Consider the following 20,402-nt stretch of genomic DNA (forward strand, 5'->3'; position numbering starts at 1 on the left):
GTAAAAGTAATTTTTGTGGAACCATGATATTTATGATAGGCTAATTTTTCTTAATAATTACAAATTTAATTTTAATAAATATACATATTGTTAAATTTTATTAAAAAAACGGTAAAACATGGCTTGAATGAAGTAATTATTGGAGAAAAAAAATTAAAAAATACAAATGGAAAACAAAATGAGAGGAAAAATGGGATAGGATCATAGGGGAGGGTGAAACATGTGAGAAGGGGATGATATTTTGTAATGTGAAAACCTAACGAACTGTAGAACAAGGGCAGCCCAGCGTAAGTATCATGCTCTCCACTTTGTCCAAATCCCTCGTGGTACCGTCTCACCACACATCTCAACACACCCTTCCCCCCTCTCGCTCTTTCTCTCTCCCTCTCACTGTTTTCTCTCTCTAAAACCAGACCTAGAGAGAGAAGATATATAACCCAAAAGGACGTCGCGCAACAGCAATGAAGCAGCATCACACTTCCTCAGAAGCAGTATCCTCATCGTCAACGATATCATCGTCGACAGTACCATCATCATCGGAGCAATCGCAGCCGCCCATCACCACTCCGTCGCCGAGTCCATCAATGGGCGACGATCCCTCCCTAGCCGCCTCTAGAGACGGCCACGGCCAAGAATCGGTGACCGTCGATCGCCGCACCGACTTCTCCGCCGTCTGCAAATGGACGGTTCACAATTTCCCCAAAATCAAAGCTAGGGCACTGTGGAGCAAGTACTTCGAAGTCGGTGGCTTCGATTGTCGTCTCCTAATCTACCCTAAAGGCGACTCTCAGGCTTTGCCTGGCTACATCAGCGTCTATCTCCAAATCATGGACCCTCGCGGCTCATCGTCCTCCAAATGGGACTGCTTCGCCAGCTACCGCCTCGCAATCGTTAATCACGCCGACGATTCCAAGTCTATCCACCGCGATTCGTGGCACCGGTTCTCCAGTAAGAAGAAATCGCACGGTTGGTGCGATTTCACCCCCTCCACTACGCTTTTCGATTCCAAGTCTGGTTATTTGTTCAACAATGACTCCGTCCTCATAACTGCCGATATTCTTATATTGAATGAATCCGTAAATTTCACTCGCGATAATAATGAATTGCAATCGGCCTCATCCATGGCTTCCATGGTTGTGGCCGGTCCCGTGTCGGATGTGTTGAGTGGAAAATTTACTTGGAAAGTACATAATTTTAGTCTCTTCAAAGAAATGATAAAGACCCAAAAGATAATGAGTCCCGTTTTTCCAGCAGGAGAGTGTAATCTTAGGATTAGTGTCTACCAAAGTTCGGTTAATGGGGTTGAGTATTTGTCCATGTGTTTGGAGAGTAAGGATACGGAGAAGGCAGTGGTGTCTGACCGGAGTTGTTGGTGTTTGTTTCGGATGTCAGTTTTGAACCAGAAACCGGGGTTGAATCACATGCATAGGGACTCGTATGGTAGGTTTGCAGCGGATAATAAGAGTGGGGACAATACTAGTTTGGGGTGGAATGATTATATGAAAATGTCAGATTTTATTGGATCAGATTCAGGGTTTTTGGTTGATGATACTGCAGTCTTTAGTACATCCTTTCATGTGATTAAGGAGTTCAGCAGTTTTTCAAAGAATGGGGGTTTGATTGGGGTAAGGGGTGGAAGTGGTGGCACACGGAAGTCTGATGGGCATTTGGGGAAATTCACTTGGAGGATTGAGAACTTCACAAGGTTGAAAGATCTTCTAAAGAAGAGGAAGATTACGGGTTTGTGCATCAAGAGCAGGAGGTTTCAGATTGGGAATCGTGATTGTCGCCTGATTGTTTATCCTCGAGGTATCGTAAACTGTTACATTGTAGACTTCTCTTGTGTCTGAATTTTGTGGTTTATTGATTACATACTGTTATTTGATAGAGTTGTCTGCTATCTTATTTTTTTTGTGTTTATTTCACCAATCTTCTTTCTTTTTCTGTGCTTCTTTCCATTTTTTGTTTGAAATGCATGATGAAAGAGGCACATTCTCAAAATTTTCAATTTAAACATTTTGGGATGTTAACTAACCCATTTGTGAAAATTTTGTTTAATAAAAATCACAGAAGACAGGAAGGGAGGACCCACTTTTAAAAGCTTTGCCAATTTTCAATCTAAATGCCTTGGGATGTTAACATACCCATTTTTGGAAGTGAATGCAAATGCACCTTTATTCTTTCCATTCTTTGAAATGCAAATACAAAAGATCTGGTAGTACTCTGCTTCTCATTTTACCCTGAGGATTTCCATTGAGTCTTTTTGTGCTAGACTACCAGTTGCTTAGGAAAGTGACCTGATGAACCCTATGCTTGATGGTTTCAGGGCAGTCTCAGCCACCATGCCACCTTTCAGTCTTTCTCGAGGTTACAGATTCACGAAATACTTCCAGTGATTGGAGTTGTTTTGTGAGCCACCGATTGTCGGTTGTGAACCAAAGGATGGAAGACAAGTCTGTTACCAAGGAATCTCAAAACCGCTACTCAAAAGCTGCAAAGGACTGGGGCTGGCGAGAATTTGTGACACTCACTAGTCTCTTTGATCAAGATTCTGGATTTCTTGTTCAGGACACTGTTGTGTTCTCTGCAGAGGTTCTTATTTTGAAAGAGACATCCACAATACTGGACTTGACTGATCAAGACAGTGAGTCAAGCAACAGTGGTTCCCAGATTGATAAGATTGGGAAAAGAAGTTCATTTACATGGAGAGTGGAAAATTTCATGTCCTTCAAGGAAATAATGGAAACTCGAAAAATTTTTAGCAAATTCTTTCAAGCTGGTGGATGTGAGCTTCGAATTGGTGAGTTGTTGTGTCTTTTAATTTTGACTTTCTTTGTTGAAATTGTGGTTGCAATTATTTACCTTTCTTTTATTCATTGATAGTTGGTTTTTTCATAATGCAGGTGTCTATGAATCCTTTGACACCATATGCATATACCTCGAGAGTGATCAATCAGTTGGGAGTGATCCTGATAAAAATTTTTGGGTCAGATACAGGATGGCTGTGGTGAATCAAAAGAACCCTGCCAAAACTGTGTGGAAGGAGTCCTCTATTTGCACAAAGACATGGAATAATTCTGTTCTTCAATTCATGAAGGTATCGGATATGCTGGAGGCAGATGCAGGATTTCTTGTACGTGACACAGTTGTTTTTGTTTGTGAAATCTTGGATTGCTGTCCGTGGTTCGAATTTTCAGACCTAGAGGTTAGTATATGTGGGCTAATTTTTTCTTTATGTTCCCTGCTATTTATGATAAGTTTTTTCATGTTCTTACAGTGATTCAAAACCTGTTAATTGTGAATTTTGTATGTATTGAACTTTTGGATTCCCTTAGCTTTGGTTGACCTTTTAGCACCTTTGTGTACATCATGTATACTTTTGTGCACTGTTTTGTTATGTGCTTATATATATGTTGATAGTCAACAAGAGCATGTATTAAAAAGTGCCAAAGAGAGGTGCTTTTAATATATCCGATATTTATGTACCAAAAAGAAAAAAAAGAAAGGAAAGAATGTAGTGAACTTTTGGATCTGCTACAGTGTCTTTATAACATTCATTGATTTCACTGGCTTCATGCGAGGATCTACCTTTTTTTCCCCTTTTTCTTTTTCCTTTTAGGCTACTTACCTAATTCAGTTTTGATATGACATGAATAATAGAAATGCATACTAAAGGTTGTTTTAGTGATGCTAATGGCTTCTATTATGCGACTGCAATGAGTTGAAGAAATGGGAGATAGAAGAGGGAGGATGAAGAATTTGAGCAAACTTGAAGAATGGTTGAACAGACTAATGGGTTGGTGCCCTCCTTAAGTTTGAAAGGATGTCTTTGCTAAAAACTGCTTATGTTCACAAAGTTTTATGTACTGGTGACCTGAAATGCTCTCCTCAAACTGGAGAGGAAATACCTTCCACTAATAGCTTGTTACAAATGCCATCAAATTATGTCTTACCCAAATACTTTGTAAAGACACCACAAGCTGATTTGCATGGATTTGAATTAGCCATAATTTATTATTCATATCCATGGCCTTGATAAAGGTGGATTTTTCTTCATCAGAAATATTAAATCTTTTCCATTATTGAGAAAAGATCAATAAGGATGAGACATTCCTCTACAACATAAAAATCTGATCAAAACAAGAGGAGGAACTCCTTGAAGAGAAGCCATATAAGCAGGACAGCTAAGGAATCTTACAAAATGAGTGAATCATAGCAAACAGTAATGACAACTCAACAAGGAGAAAAATCCCCAACAAAAGATACCAAATATTTAGCTCCTTTTTTTGGCTAAAATGTATGTCACTTGATTGACTAAGCAAGGAACCCAACAAAAGGAACACCCAACTTCACAACAATATCGAATATTTGGTGGATTCACTTGTCAAACCTACATGAGTCTCTTTTCTTTGTAGTCAGCCATGCAATGGCATTAGCAAAATAAGGTGGAAATTTACCATGACTGACATAAGTAATCTTTTTTCTAGGCTACTATTCTAAATCAGCTTTGATATTCGTAAGAATAGTAGGAATGCCTTGTAAAGGTTGCTTTAATGATAATGACCTCCTGTAATGAGTTGCAAGAACGGGAGATAGAAGAGGTAGGATGAAGAGTGAGAGCAAAAAGTGAAGAATGGTTGGACAGACTCATGGGTTAGTGCCCTGTTTGGTTTAAAAGGACGTTTTGGTTAAAAATGCTAAAACACACAGTTTAAGTACTAGTGAGTTAAAACACTCTCCTCAAATTGGAGAGGAAATACCTTCACTGATAGCTTGTCGGAGAGGTCATCAAATTGAGTCTTGCATAAAAACTTTGTAAAGACATCCTGGGTTGACTTGCACAAATTTGAACAAGAGGCAATTTATTTGTTCTTCATATCCATGGCCTTGATAAAGGTGGAAATTTACCATGGGTGGCATAAGAATATGTCTCAAAGTTGTCAACCTTGAAACTTTACATATGATGCCCTGCCACAACCTGATCATTGACATATCAATTGCTTAATCAAATAGTTGCTTCATGGAAAATGCTGAGTAACTTATCATTGGCTGTTTCCTTGAAATAGGATGTGCTAATATGGTTTAAAATTTGTTTTAAGGATGATTTTTTGTTGGCTAGGAGATTGAAGTTTAAGATGGGTTGTCATCTTGGAACATTGTTATAACTTCTCACAAGATATAATAGTACCCATTGAATTGCAGAGAGAAGCTAAAAAGAAGTATAAGCATGACATCTTCTACTCCTTATTTCTGAGTGTTATTGTGATTTATAACAAATTTTAGAAATATGTGATTTCTTCAAATTTCAAATTATGATGCAGCTGTTGGTTGGCTGTATCAAACTGAAACAAAATCCTTATGATTCAATGAGTTCTACGGTTCAATGGGTAAAATATGGATGACTTTAGAGGAATGAGCTATATGCACTTTTCCAAAGGACTGGTGTTATGGAAAAGACAATACATTTCCAAAGGTGGAAGACAATACATCTTCTACTCCTTATTTCTGAGTGTTATTGTTGATTTATAACAAATTTTAGAAATATGTGATTTCTTCAAATTTCAAATTATGATGCTGCTGTTGGCTGGCTGTATCAAACTGAAACAAAATCCTTATGATTCAATGAGTTATATGGTTCAATGGGTAAAATATGGATGGCTTTAGAGGAATGAGCTACATGCACTTTTCCAAAGGACCAGTGTTATGGAAAAGACAATACATTTCCAAAGGTGGAAGACTTACCCTAATCCGTAGCATCCTTTCTAGCATGTCTATATATTTTATTTCCCTATTTTGCATCCTGAGGACAAGTTGAGGTTAGAGCAAATCCAAAGGGACTTTCTTTGGGGTGGAGGGGCCTTGGAGTGGAAACCACATTTAGTACGGTGGGTTATCATCTACTTAGAAAAAAGAAAGGATGGTTTGGGGATTAGGAATCTTTCGTCCCTTAATAAAGCCTTGCAATGGGAAAGAAAGAGGGCCCTTTTGACATAAAGTAATCAATGGAAAATATGGGGAAGAAGGGAGGGTTGCGATCTCATAATGTGAGAGAAGGGTATGGAGTAGGATATGGATTGAGACATTGTGAGTAGTAGAGTTGCTTTTTCAGTGGGTAATTTTTTTGATAGCTAAACACAGAGAAATTTTTCAGTGGGTAACTTAATGATTGGGAGATGGATGAGATGGAAAACTTATTGTTGTGTTTGAGTGAGAAAAGATTGATTGTGGATGAGGAGGATAGGGTGAGGTGGGTGGAATCAAAGGATGACATTTTTTTGGTAAAGTCTCTTTACAAAGCCTTAGAGCCGGACTCAACAAGGTGTTTCCCAATGAAGATAATATGGAACTTCAGTGCGCAGCCAAAAGTAAGCTTCTTTGCTTGGGAAGCATCATGGGGAAAAGTTCTAACTTTGGACCAGGTTTAGAAGAGGGGTTGGGCTTTAGCAAATAGATGTTATTTGTGTCAAGCGCATGAGGAGTCCATAAACCATCTTCTTCTCCATTGCGAAAAGACAAGGGAAGTGTGGAAGCTGTTCTTTACTTTGTTTGGAGTGTTTTAGGTGTTTTCGTCCTCTGTTAGGGAAGCTCTCTTAGGGTGGAAAGGATGTTTTGTGGGTAAGAAGCACAGGGCAGTTTGGAATGCAGGCTTGTTATGCTTGTTTTGGTCAGTTTGGAAGACAAGGAATAGAATTGCTTTTGAAGGCGGTGTGCTGTCCATGCAAAAGCTGAAAGTGTTTTTGTATGTTTACTTTGGTCATAGTCGAAATTGTTTATAAAAGATGGTCCTTCAATGCTAATTGATTTTATTGATTGGGTAGGTTCTCGTTGAGGGGAGAGTTGTTTTTTGTACATCTTGTTCAACAGTTTTTTTTGGTTTCAATTGTAAGGGAGTGAGTGTCTCTTTCTTGTACATCTCAAGCCGCTTTTTTAGCGCCTTTTTGTAATACAATGCTTGACTTACTTATCAAATATATATATATGAAAAGAAGAAAAGGGTGCCTAAAGGCCAACACAAAGCATACAGGGAGTATGCAAGAGGTGCCAAAAAGCACGAACAAAAAAGAAGAGGAGGTACAAAAATACATACCTGCCCTTATCTAGAACCCAATCAATCAAAAAAATTGATTAATTTTGGATAATTTTTTTCAATGGATTATGAAAGGGGAGTGAACTCTTGGAAGGACAAATGGTGTGAAAACGAACCACCAAGCATCTATTTTCCCTTTTTATTTGCTTCAGCTACTCTTAAGGAGGCTTAGGTGGAGGATGTTTGGTAATTCTTCAACTGATGGGGGTTGTGCGCCTCACTTTTTTAGGTGGCTCAATGATTGGGAGGTGGAGATTGTGGAGTGCTTCCTCTTGAAGTTGCAAGGGTGGAGGGTATGCAAGGATGAGCAGGAGAAGTTGTGGATACCGGGCCCTTTGTGCTTGTTTTGGTCAATTTGGAAGGCTAGAAACAGAATTGCCTTTAAAGATGGGGTGCTGTCCTTGCAAAGGCTGAAAGCTTCTTTTGTTTTTTCACTTTGGTTGAAAACCAAACTGTCTATAAAAGTTGTTCCTTTGACATTAATAGATTTCATTGATTGGGTGGGTTCCCAATAAGGGGGGGCTGTTTTTTGTACATCTTGTTTGGAAAGTTTTCTTTTTGGTTACAACTATAAGAGGGTGAGTTTCTTGTTTTTGTACATCTTGGGCTGCTATTTTAGCGCATCTTTTTAATTTAATGCCTTTGCTTACTTATAAAAGAAAAGGAGAAGTTGTGGATAGGGGCAAAGAATGAAAAATTTCCTGTAAAGCCCTTTATTAGGCCTTGGAGCTGGGAAGTTATCTTGCTTTTCCAGCAAGGGTTATTGGGAACTCTTGGGTGCCACCTAAGGTGAGTTTCTTTGCATAGGAGGCTACTTGGAATAAAGTTTAACCTTGGATCACATTCAAAGAAGAGGGTGGTCCTTGACAAACAAATGTTTCCTTTTTATGCAAAGAAGGATTTAATTGATCGCATTCTTATTCATTGTGACAAGACAAGGGTTTTATGGAATTTTATGTTTTTGCTATTTGGCATATCATGGGTGCTTACCTCATCAGTGAGAGATGCTTTTAAGTTGGCACTGGTCCTTCGTGGGTTAAAAAATTGAATCCTCTGTCTTTTTTAGACAATTTGGAAGGAGAGGAACGGTAAGACGTTCAATAAAAGCACATTTTGTACATGGGATTAAACTTTCTTTTCTTTGTAATCTTTGGGCGTAGTCCAAATTTTTTATAGCTCTTGGCCCTTTTTCTATTGTAGATTTTGTGGATTAGATGAGATTTTGTTGAGTTTTTGTTGCCCCTCTTTGTTTTTGGGTGGCACTTTTAGGTGCCTGTTGTATACTATTTGTGTACTTTGGGGCACTTCTTTGGCGTTTCTATCTTTTAATGCATGTTTTTCTTTATCCATCAAAGGAAAAAAAAAACACTTTTTGGATTGTTTGTCCTCTTCACATGGGCAATTAGCAAAGTAGCCTGTTTGTTGTTAATGTTGTTTACTAGTTCTGTGTTGTTTCTTTGGTTAGATTATAGTTCTAGTACATCTCCTCGTTATGTGTGTATGTGGGATATACCTTCTATTGAGAAAATAGTATAACCTAATGCATCTCGTATATTGAATATAGTTAGGATGAGTACCTTAGGCTAATTTCTGTTGTAATTTCACTGAAATCGGATGCCCTTTGTGCCAGTGCCAACTGATTTCTGAACTCATCTGTTCGTGATACAACCATAAGTTGGTGACTATTGAGAAAGAAAGGAACAAATGACATTTGGCTAATGGATACTTTAAAAGTGTGATTGTGTTAAAAAGTTTGCGAGTACATGATCATAACATTTGGTGAAGGTTTCAAAGAATGTTAAAATTTGAAGCCTAGCAACTAAGCCGATCTTAGAAAAATCAGAATCACAACTGACCCTTTGGCAACGTGGAATAGACTATGTCTTGAATCCGAGCCAATAATTGTGTTGTTAACAGCTTCAAACTGTTGATGATGAAGCTGCATCTTATGCTATATTCATCTTCCAGTTTTTATTGTTTATGTTTATCATGGAATTATACATTCATTGGAAACATCTTTTGAACTATATTTCCTCTGTTTTCATGTCAGTTATGTTAGCTCATGTTCAAACTTTAATCTTCCTTTTGTCAGGTTTTGGCTTCCGAGGATGACCAGGATGCTTTAACCACTGACCCTGATGAACTCATTGATTCAGAAGACAGTGAAGGAATAAGTGGAGATGAAGAAGACATCTTTAGAAACCTTCTTTCCAGAGCTGGCTTTCACCTCACATACGGAGATAATCCTGCACAACCACAGGTCACTTTGAGAGAAAAGCTTCTAATGGATGCTGGTGCCATAGCTGGTTTCCTGACTGGACTTCGTGTTTATCTCGATGACCCTGCTAAGGTAAAGCGCTTGCTTCTTCCAACCAAACTCTCTGGCAGCAACGATGGAAAGAAAGTCACAAAGACTGATGAATCTTCCCCCAGTTTGATGAACTTGTTGATGGGAGTTAAAGTGTTGCAGCAGGCGATTATTGATTTACTTTTGGATATAATGGTTGAATGTTGCCAACCTTCGGAAGGAAATTCTAATGACGATTCTTCTGATGAAAACTCAAAACTTTCTCCTGGTGGCAGTGGAGCTGTCAGCCCACTGGAATCAGATCGGGAAAATGGAGCAACAGAATCTGCAGAATTCCCTGTATATGAGAGATTGGATTCTGGGGTATATGAAAGTACCAATGTGTCTGCTGTACAAAGCTCAGACATGAATGGTACTGTTGTACCTGAAAAAGCTGTTCCTGGACAGCCTATAAGTCCACCAGAGACATCTGCAGGGGGTTCCATCGAAAATGCTTCCCTTCGCTCGAAGGTATTAACATTTTAACAGGAAATATTTTGACTCCAAGCCGGTGTGGAAGAGCCTCCTGCTATCCCATCATGTGGCAGGCGTTGAATGGGAATTTATTTCCTTTAAATAATTGGTTTATGTTTTATGTTCTTAAAATCATATGATCAGTTGCAAGATAAGTGCTCAATATATCTATAATCTACTCTAACAGTAGGACAGTTGGAGGTTCCTCCACATTAGTGAGGAGCCAAGTGTTATTTTTATGTAACTGCCATAAGTTGTGGACTTCCTGGTTCTGTTTTCTGGCATTAACTGTTTTGAATAATCCTAACTTCCAGACCAAGTGGCCAGAGCAATCTGAGGAACTATTGGGATTGATTGTGAATTCACTGAGAGCCCTAGATGGCGCAGTTCCACAAGGTTGTCCTGAGCCAAGGCGACGGCCCCAATCTGCACAAAAGATTGCTCTTGTATTGGATAAAGCTCCCAAGCACCTGCAACCAGACCTAGTTGCTTTGGTACCCAAATTGGTTGAGCACTCAGAGCATCCACTTGCTGCTTGTGCACTTCTGGATCGACTTCAGAAGCCAGATGCTGAACCTGCATTGCGGATACCGGTAAGAGAATATCTTGAATATTCTTTTCTTTCTTTTGATTTAATGGTCTTATTAAGAAGTTCTTTTAGCATTCCTTAAGAAGCATATAAGGAACATAGACTCAAGTTAAACATTGTCCTCCGTTCTGGGTTGAACTTTGTTAGATTAGTTCTGTGCTCAATCTTCCATCTCTTAATTATGATATTTTTGTTCTTCAGGTTTTCGGGGCTCTTAGTCAACTGGAGTGTGGCAGTGAAGTTTGGGAACGCATTTTATTCCAATCTTTTGAGCTTTTGAGTGACTCAAATGATGAACCACTGGCAGCAACCATAAATTTCATCTTTAAAGCAGCATCTCAATGCCAACATCTTCCTGAAGCCGTATGCATAAACATATTTTGAAAGACTAAATGGGACCTTTTCTCATATTATAGCCCGTTTTCTATTCCTTTCTGTGCTTTCCTTTATTCAGATTTAACATTTTTGTTCTTTTTTGCAGGTCAGATCTATACGTGTTAAGCTAAAACATCTAGGTGCAGAAGTGTCTCCTTGTGTCCTTGATTTTTTGAATAAAACTGTAAATAGTTGGGGAGATGTTGCTGAAACAATACTGAGAGATATTGATTGTGACGATGATTTTGGTGACAATTGCTCAACAATTCCTTGTGGGCTTTTCTTATTTGGTGAAAACAGGCCTACTTCCGAAAGGTTGCATGCAATAGATGAACAGGCTTTCTGTGCTACTCGGCATTTTTCAGATATCTATCTCCTGATTGAGATGTTATCGATACCTTGCCTTGCTGTTGAAGCTTCCCAAACATTTGAGAGAGCTGTAGCTCGAGGGGCCTTTGTGGCCCAGTCAGTTGCCATGGTCTTGGAAAGTCGCCTTGCTCAAAGATTGAATTTTAATTCCAGATTTGTTGCTGAAAGTTTTCAGCACACAGATGTTGTAGTAGAAGGAGAAACCAATGAGCAGCTAAGAGCTCAACGAGATGATTTTTCTTCAGTTCTCGGTCTTGCTGAGACATTGGCTCTCTCTCGAGATCCTCGTGTAAAGGGATTTGTCAAGGTACTTTACACTATATTGTTTAAATGGTATGCTGATGAATCATACAGAGGCAGGATGCTTAAGAGACTTGTTGATCGCGCCACCAGCACTACAGACAGTAGTCGTGAAATAGATTTAGAATTGGAAATTTTGGTTATTTTGGTTTGTGAAGAACAAGAAATTGTTAGACCAGTTCTGAGCATGATGCGTGAGGTTGCTGAACTTGCAAATGTTGATCGGGCAGCTCTTTGGCATCAATTGTGCACCAGTGAAGATGAAATTATTCGCATGCGTGAAGAGAGGAAAGCTGAAATTTCCAATTTGGTTAAAGAAAAAGCTATCATATCACAAAGGCTTAGTGAATCTGAGGCTACCAGCAACCGTCTTAAGGTATCTGATCTGTTCTAACTAATGATATGACTATATATTCACCGTCTTATCTTTTTCATTCTTCTAGGGATTCTAAGAATTCACATTTTCCATGAAACGACAGTCTGAAATGAGGGCTGAGGTGGACCGGTTTGCTCGAGAAAAAAAGGAGCTTTCTGAACAGATACAAGAAGTTGAAAGTCAGCTAGAATGGCTTCGATCAGAGCGGGATGAAGAAATTACAAAGCTAACTTCAGAGAAGAAAGTTCTTCAGGATCGCCTTCATGATGCAGAGGCACAACTTTCACAGTTGAAGTCTCGAAAACGCGATGAATTGAAGAGAGTAATAAAATATGATTTTCTTCTAGTCTCATTGCATTTTGTTCTATTGCAGCTATTCTAACTGAAAAGAAAAAAAAAGATACTCCAGTATGATTGTGTTGGACACTACGATATGAATTTGGCTGGAACATATCCACATTTTTTAGGTAATTACGTAGATCGAGAAAAAGAAAGTGACAAAATGGGTGTAGTCTATATGTGCCCCTAAGAAATGCTCAACAGAATGAAATGAAATGAGGAAAGAACACATCTGCAACCTAAGATTAGATTGGGACCTAAATTATCAGTGAAATCTAAAAAAGGAACCCTCTTATCCCTAGTGTTTTGAAAGGCTATTGAGGCTTACGCTTTGAAGCTCACCTCAAGGTGAGGCTCTACAAATTAGCCTTGAAACTATAACCTCAATCAGGGTAATTGAGGCTTAAGTGTCACAAGGCTATTGAGGCCCAAGCCTCAAATATCCAAAGGGTTTTCGGCCTTTATGGGTGTTTGGTATATATTTTATAATAGGCTAAGTCTCAATTTTTAATGAGTTATAATGGCTATGCTTTTGTGGACTTTTGATATATAGATTTCATAAGTTTTGTATTGGTTCCCTACTTGGTTAAATCTTTTCAAAGTAAGGACTTAGTTAACTCAATGAACCTTTTAAATGGAAAGGAAAAAGAGAGATTGATAAGAATAAGGGAATTGATGGCTATCCTTGTGGTTGATCTCATATATCATCTAATTATTCATAGATAAAAAAGGATGCCCCTAAAATGTGGGCAAAGAAGAAGGAAGGATGGATGGATATTAACACCAATGGGGAAGCTGATATAGCAATTGAATATGATTATATTCTTGGAGGATCCTATTAGTGTTAGCAAGTGTAATGTTGAAAACAATTTGATAAAATCATGAAGTTTATGTTTTTTTATTATTTAATTTTCTTGTGACTTTATGAGTAATTTTTTTGATAATTTTTTATTATTCATTTGTTTAAGTTGAGGCTTATGCCTCATTCTACCTCAAGGCTTATGCCGCACCTCATTTAGGCAACACGTCTCAAGACTACCTTTAACCTTTTAAAACATTGATTATCCCCAATAACCTTAGCTGCCACACATACAAGGAAGCAACTCAATGTCTTCCACTTTCTATCTGATGCATATTAGTAGACATATCCAACATGTTTTTTTCTCTCTCTTTTTTCATAATATTCTTTGTAACTTATATGTCTCTGTAGATTTTTGCCATGATATGGTCTCTATGCATGTGTTATAAGAAGCATAAAATAGGAAGCTTTTTGTTCTTGAATTTTATTTTATAGTTTTGCATTGCATGTTTTAATAACCATGGTAATACACGTTATCCTTGTGGCGTTGTGCCTTTTGAATGAATATCCTTTACTTATCAAAAAAAAAAAAAAAAAAAAATTGATTTTGTACATTGCTTTGATGGAATTCGGTCCACAATGCCCATTTTTCCCCCAATTCCATCATTGATGGTTCTAAATTTCTGAGAAAGTAGTTTGAAATGTTATGCCTGAAATATCTTGAGAGAATATGAAAAACTACCTGTGGTTAGAGCAGTGACTTTATCAATCCTTGGCATGGCTTGCTTTCAGGATTATTAGGATATCTTGGGCAGGATGTAACAAGAGTTTCTTGGGGAGTAATATTATAATGGTATTTGATTATTTCTAATGCATAACTACTGCAAGTTATTTTTATTTTATTATTAGTTTAGTCAAGAGTTGTTCAACAGATCTGTTGACTTGGAGGTAACCTTTTGATTGATTCCTAAGAACAAGGTTCTATGATAAGTATTTTTAATCTGTTAAGCCAGTGACTGACATTTGTGAAATAATTTATTAGGTCCTTTGCAAGAAGTTGTGGCAATGTTCATTATGAGAAGATATCTAGGTCGAAAGGCACTTTTGCTAAGGTTAAACATATTTTGAATTTTGCTTTGGTGGCCTATTGAGAGGTAGAGAGAGTGTTGGAAGTATAAGGAAGGTGTTGCTTCGTAGATTTCATTGATGTTTGGCTGTTCTTAGGGTACAAAATATCCTTTTTTGTTTTCTTTTTTGACATCTTGTATATGGTGTTCCATATTTACCTCTTGTACTCAGGTATAGTGCCTCCGTACTGTCATGTGGTTGGGGCCTTGCATATTTTGCAGATGGAGGAACTGGACTGTGAGCTTTTTACTGGTTTTTTTTTTGAAGGATAAAGAAATACAAAAGAAGGATGAGCTAAAAATACAACGAACTAATAAGAAATATGTTTGAAGCCTCCAAAGTATTTAGTAAACATATACAACAATAAAGTACCACATGAGAATATACAAAAAACAATTCATAGCTCCAACATTAGAATAATTTCCTTCCAAACAAGACCTATTCAATGCTCCTCTCTTTGCTAACCCACACCTTTCAATCTACACATAGAAAATCAATCAAGTTGGACAACTTTAAGGGGAATTCCAGTAACTACTTAGGTGCAAGAGGCCCAAAAGGAGGCAAATAAATAAATGGTATCCCAAAGAGCCTTTGAAGTCCTTGCCTTGTCTTAAAATATCCTACCGTTTCTTCCTGCCTAACAATCCTAATTAATGCCGAGACAAGCAGTTTGCCAAAGAACCTTACCTCCAATGGAGCTTCCCAATCCTTTATATGAGATGATCATCATGTCACAAAGGATGACATATTTTTGTTTGTAATTTTTGGTCTTGAACTAAGTTGTATATAGATGAAGGGCCTAATTCTTTAATTAACTTTTTTGATTGGTTGGGATCTAGATGAGGATGGGTGAGATTTTTTGCACCCCTCTTTCTTTTGTTTTTTGCCTATAGGCCAATTGTATACTTCCCGTACACTTTGAGTTAGCCTTTGGGCGCCTTGTTTTTTTATTAATATATATTTATTCTATGCTTTTACCTATCAAAAAAAAAAAAAAGGTCAGAAATACTCCTCGGAGGAACCCAATCCAAGTTAGCCAATCTAAATAGTTTGTACCATAACCTCAAGTCAATGGACAATGTAAAAAAAAGATGATCCACCATTTCTTCACTCTCCATACCTAATAAGCAAACATTGAAAGGGCTTTGTAGAATCTTCTCAAATGTAGCATGTCATTGGTGTTTACCTTCTTCTGTGCCATTAGCCAAACAAAGGTCTTAACCTTAGATGAGAGTTTAGATTTCCATAGAAATTTAGTTGGATAGAATGGAATTGGATCAGATTGATTAGACAAGACTAAAAAAAACGATGTTATAGTAAATAATCCTGATGAAGATAATGACCAAACTCTTGAATTTGGGAAGGTCCTAACCCTAGATCAACTCAAAAGGAGGGTTTAGAACATAGCTAACAGATGTTTCCTTTGTTGTGATGAAGAGGAGACGATTGATCATATTCTTATCCATTGTTCCAAGGCGAGGGTTTTGTGGGAGCTTGTTTTTGCATTGTTTGGTGTGATGTGGGTCCTTCTGCTTTCGGCTAGAGATACTCTTCTAGGTTGGCATGGATCCTTTGTGGGCAAGAAGCGTAGAAAGGCTTGGATGACAGCTCCTCTTTGTTTATTTTGGTCGGTTTGGAAGGAAAGAAACAAGATAGCTTTTAATAATGAGGATATTTCGATTCAAATGATGAAATATTCGTTTGTTTGTAATCTTTGGTCTTGGTCTAAGTCTTGTTTAGATGTAGGACCTTTACCTTTAATCAACTTTTTTGATTGGTTGGGTTCTAGATGAGGGCTGATGAGTTTTTGCTTCTTTTTTGTTTTTGCCTTTTGGCACCTCTTGTATACTCCCTATATGCTTTGGGTTGCCTTTTAGGCGCCTTTTTATCTTAATATATTTTTTCTGTGTGTTTATTTGTCAAAAAAATAAAAATAAAAATTGGGAAGCATGGAGATAAATACAAACAAGTGAGAGAGGACATGAGTCTTTCAAGATCTTCTATCTCCAAGTTAGAAAGGTTATGACAAAAATTAAAGTTCCAAGAGAAAGGGTAGGTGAAGCCAAGAATTGATGAGATAGGAAGGTTTTTAATTGTGACAATTCTGAATAGACTTTGGAATTGTGAGCACAAAGCTTTTACTATTTTTGACTTTAGTCCTTCATTAATTGCAAGGAAAAAGGCAGTTTAGAGTCTTTGGAAGAATCTTTTGTGGATCTCTCCTTTCAGTTCACCTTATTTTTTAGTGTTTAAATGAGAATGGTTTGAGGTTGGTTTGAAGATCAGGAGTAGGATTCATGTTTTGTATTACAGTTTTCCAATGATACCATTTTCTTCTTTTTACAAGGTTAGAAGAGAATGGTGAACCTTAATCATATCCTTAAGATCTTTTTAAGGGTCTTTGTCTTTGGGATCAACAATTCTGAAGTTCCTATATACCTGCCATGTTCTTGGGGTATGCCCCCCTCTTTGATTGCCATCTTTTATATATTCTTGTTTGCCTTTTTAAAAAAAAGGCATTCTGAAGTTCCTATTGTGAATATACATATTGACCTTGCTGTAAATTAGATCTTTAGAATGAATTTTCTGAAGTTCCTCTTGTGACTACGCATATTGGCAGTGGTAGATTAGATCTTTAGTTCGCCTTTGGCTTGCTTGGTCCTGGTTTTAGTATATTCCATCAAAAACTTGGGTGATACCCTGTGAATGTGTGTATATGTGTGTGTGTGTATTTGATAGGCATTTCATAGATGGTTAATTTTGAATGTTTTGCTGATACCCTGTGAATATTGAATTTTTGGACCCCTACGGTAGACACAGTGAGTAAAGGTTGGTCAGAAGGAGGCTTATATTTATTTGGCAGGCTGAGTTGCCCTTATTTAGTTTGTTTTAGGTAATCTTTGTGTATCTGTATTTCAGGAAAGTTGATAATTAATTTTTGTGGTCTGGGTGGGTTTTGGATCAGAAAGACATCTTGTTGACTGGAGTGTTGTTTATCTTCTCATGATAGTCCTGCCTTCTTTTGTTGAGTTACATTGTGACGGGCTTCAGGTTTCCACTTCTCAATATCAGTCTTGGAATTTTAACCATCTGTAAACTGAATTATAGAGGTATTTACCATTCAACATCCTTTTATCCTGAGGTGATATGGATTTTAAGGTACCTCAAAGGAAAAACTTTTAACTTAGCCTTCAACTCACACTAAGAGGAGCACTAATGACGTGCTTCAAGGATGAAAACAAGAAAAACCTTTCTGCTGAATGCATGTATTATGTGTAAGAACGAGAATAAGATGGTGGACTTCATATCTATTCCTTTACTGCGACATTCAAGTTGGTAGAAGCCTTTTGGTATGGCTGAGATTAGTTGGTCACCTGTTCCTAATCTTCTTTGTAATGGAGCCCTCTTTTTTGTCTTTTGGTCTTGTTATGTTTTGTGCTTTGTGTCTTTTTTTTGTTCTGTTTTGGGAGAGAGATATTGTTCTGTGCTTTGTTAGGGACATGGAGTTGAAGTTATGCTTGCTGTTATCTGTTTCATGAAGGGGAAGAAATATAGTGATGAGTATGGGTCAAGTGGATAGTGTTGGGCCAGTGCTTAGCTTGTAATTGGTTTCTCACTAGGACATTTTAAAGAAAACATTCTGTTTAAAGGGTATGCTTGGTTTGGTAACAAGGTCAACATTTGTTGCCTATAAATTTCCTGCCTTTCCTACTGCCCAAAAAGTTAAAATATCCGTATTTCAAGCCAGTGAACTATTCTTTGGAACATCATGCATATGTTACTGGACAGTCTTAACATTAAGCAATTTATTTGCTTATCATAAAAAAAAAAAAAAAGAAGATTAGGCAATTTGTTCACCATGAGGCTAAGCAAGCTGGAAGTTTTGTTTTGGATGAGATGGGTCATAGCATTAACCATTAAGTGATTTATAATCCAGATAAAATTTCCTGTTGGCTTTTTAAAGGTATTCAGGGAAGATTTTATGGGTAGAGCAGTGCTAAGGATGCATCTTGCATGTTACTTGAAGAGGTATATTTGATCTGCCTGCTTGGTGGACCCTGATTTGAAGGGGTCCTGTCTCTTCCACTCTAGACCATTATCAGGAGTGGGAATGAGAGAAACTGAAAAAGACAGGATGAGTGCCTCTTAATTGGCCATCTTCTCTAGCTTTGCAGTTGTAGATCATTTAAGCTACAACTTAGAGTACTTGATTGTGGCGATTATTCTTTCATTCAAGCTTGACTTTTCCTTGGTCATTATCTCCATCACTCTTCTCTTAGGTGGCGTTCGCTGTGGAATTTGGATTTGAGCTCCCAAAACCTGATCCATTCTAATCCATTGCTGCCTGGATTTAGAATTCAAATCCCGAAGTGAAATCCTAGTGTGCAAATTATATGAGCATGCTCACTTGATTTTGAACTTGGAAAAAGTGTTGCTAAGACAGTGTGTGCAATCCTTCATTCTGTATGGATTTTCTAGGATTATGAGTTGGATGCATTATATATTTCCATTTCCTGTGGAGCTTGTAGTCAACTCCTTAAGCTTTATTTGTGGATTTTCTTTCAAAAATGTTGGAAGGACATCTTTATCTCCATCATTTGGCATATGCAAATGGAATTCTGTTGCTTGTCTGGTTTTATATTTTCCCCTTTGTGTGGTGTTGAAGAGGGGGGAGGATGGTGTTGGTGGTCAAGGGAAGGGTAGGTGCTAATAATTGATTAAATTATTTGTGAAATTGTTTTTGTAGTTATGCTGCAAATGCAGTTAATGCCTTTTCTGACAACAATTTATAAATTTCACAGAGAGTAGTGAAGGAAAAAAATGCTCTTGCTGAAAGGTTGAAGAGTGCTGAAGCTGCAAGGAAAAGGTTTGATGAAGAACTAAAACGTTATGCAACAGAGAATGTGACAAGAGAGGAAATTCGACAGTCACTTGAAGATGAAGTTCGACGGTTGACACAAACAGTTGGCCAAACTGAAGGAGAAAAGCGGGAGAAGGAAGAGCAGGTTGCTCGATGTGAAGCATACATTGATGGAATGGAATCAAAATTGCAAGCCTGCCAGGTTTTTGCCTTCTACACAGCTTCTGTAGTTTTTTTCTTTTCTCATTTCAATCTACTCAGTCAAAATCACTTGCATGGATTTGAAACTACTTTATTTTTTGGTGTTTCCTATATCAATCTTACCATTGCATGGTTTTCTTTTAACTTCAACCTGTTAAAATCATGTCTTTCTGCTTAAAGCTCTTAGGCAGAGAATGTTTGGGTTTAGAATTTAGCTTCTAGTTAGCATCATAATATTCACCTGGTAAGAGATAGTTTATGCAGTGCAAATTTTTTTTGCTGTCTCTGTTTGCGTGTGAAAGTGTGCACTGATAGTACTCATCTGTGTGGGCTTCTGTAATTTTCAGTCCAAAGAGAAATATCTAATAGCCCTTCCTTTCTTTTGCAGCAATATATTCACACCCTTGAGGCTTCGCTCCAGGAGGAAATGTCCCGACATGCTCCTCTATATGGTGCTGGTTTGGAAGCACTATCAATGAAGGAACTGGAGACATTGGCCCGTATCCATGAAGAAGGGCTTAGGCAGATTCATGCCATCCAACAGCACAAAGGGAGTCCAGCTGGCAGTCCTCTTGTGAGCCCTCACACCCTTCAGCACTCCCATGGGCTGTACCCTCCTGCACCACCTCCAATGGCTGTTGGATTGCCCCCTTCTCTCATTCCAAATGGTGTTGGGATCCACAGCAATGGACATGTGAATGGGGCAGTTGGATCCTGGTTCAACCATAATTGAATCCTAGGCTTAAAGGCTCCTTTTTGCCAATATAGGCAGCACCCCTCTGATTTGTCTAGCTGGCCTTGTTTCCTCTAATAGAGCTGGGTTGACATCTCAATATGAAGGGGTTTCTTTCTTTATTATTTTTTTTCTGAGTTCTTTCTTGGCATTTTGACTGGTAGAGCTGTTGGAACACATTGTGGGAAAAGAAATGACATAGAATCTCAAGTGAAAGTTTGGATGGAAAAAGGGTAGTGCTCTTTTAGTAGCATGTTAGAAAGCTGCGTCCAATAGAACTAGCAGTTGCAAATGCCATACTTTTTTGCCCTTCTTTTGAAGTCAATTATAGGCCTCTTTTGAAAAGTTGTTTTAATCATCTCTCCATCCTTCTGTTTTTAATCTCATTGATGCTTGGGCTGGTATAAAATTCCAGTTAGCTTCA

At 37.9% G+C, this 20,402-nt stretch overlaps 1 protein-coding gene across 1 annotated transcript; it reads left to right on the plus strand.

The window, feature by feature from the left end:
• Positions 1-307: 307 nt before the first annotated feature.
• On the plus strand, positions 308-20,335 carry LOC117912910. The gene is made up of 10 exons (XM_034827708.1): positions 308-1,809; positions 2,327-2,800; positions 2,904-3,205; positions 9,180-9,905; positions 10,223-10,501; positions 10,699-10,860; positions 10,979-11,917; positions 12,021-12,234; positions 18,984-19,246; positions 19,634-20,335. The coding sequence occupies exons 1-10, from the start codon at positions 462-464 to the stop codon at positions 19,976-19,978; spliced, it is 5,052 nt and encodes a 1,683-aa protein (XP_034683599.1). The 5' UTR covers positions 308-461; the 3' UTR covers positions 19,979-20,335.
• The last annotated feature ends 67 nt before the right edge of the window (positions 20,336-20,402 follow it).

Source organism: Vitis riparia, chromosome 4 (assembly GCF_004353265.1).
Source record: "Vitis riparia cultivar Riparia Gloire de Montpellier isolate 1030 chromosome 4, EGFV_Vit.rip_1.0, whole genome shotgun sequence".
Taxonomy (NCBI): domain Eukaryota; kingdom Viridiplantae; phylum Streptophyta; class Magnoliopsida; order Vitales; family Vitaceae; genus Vitis; species Vitis riparia.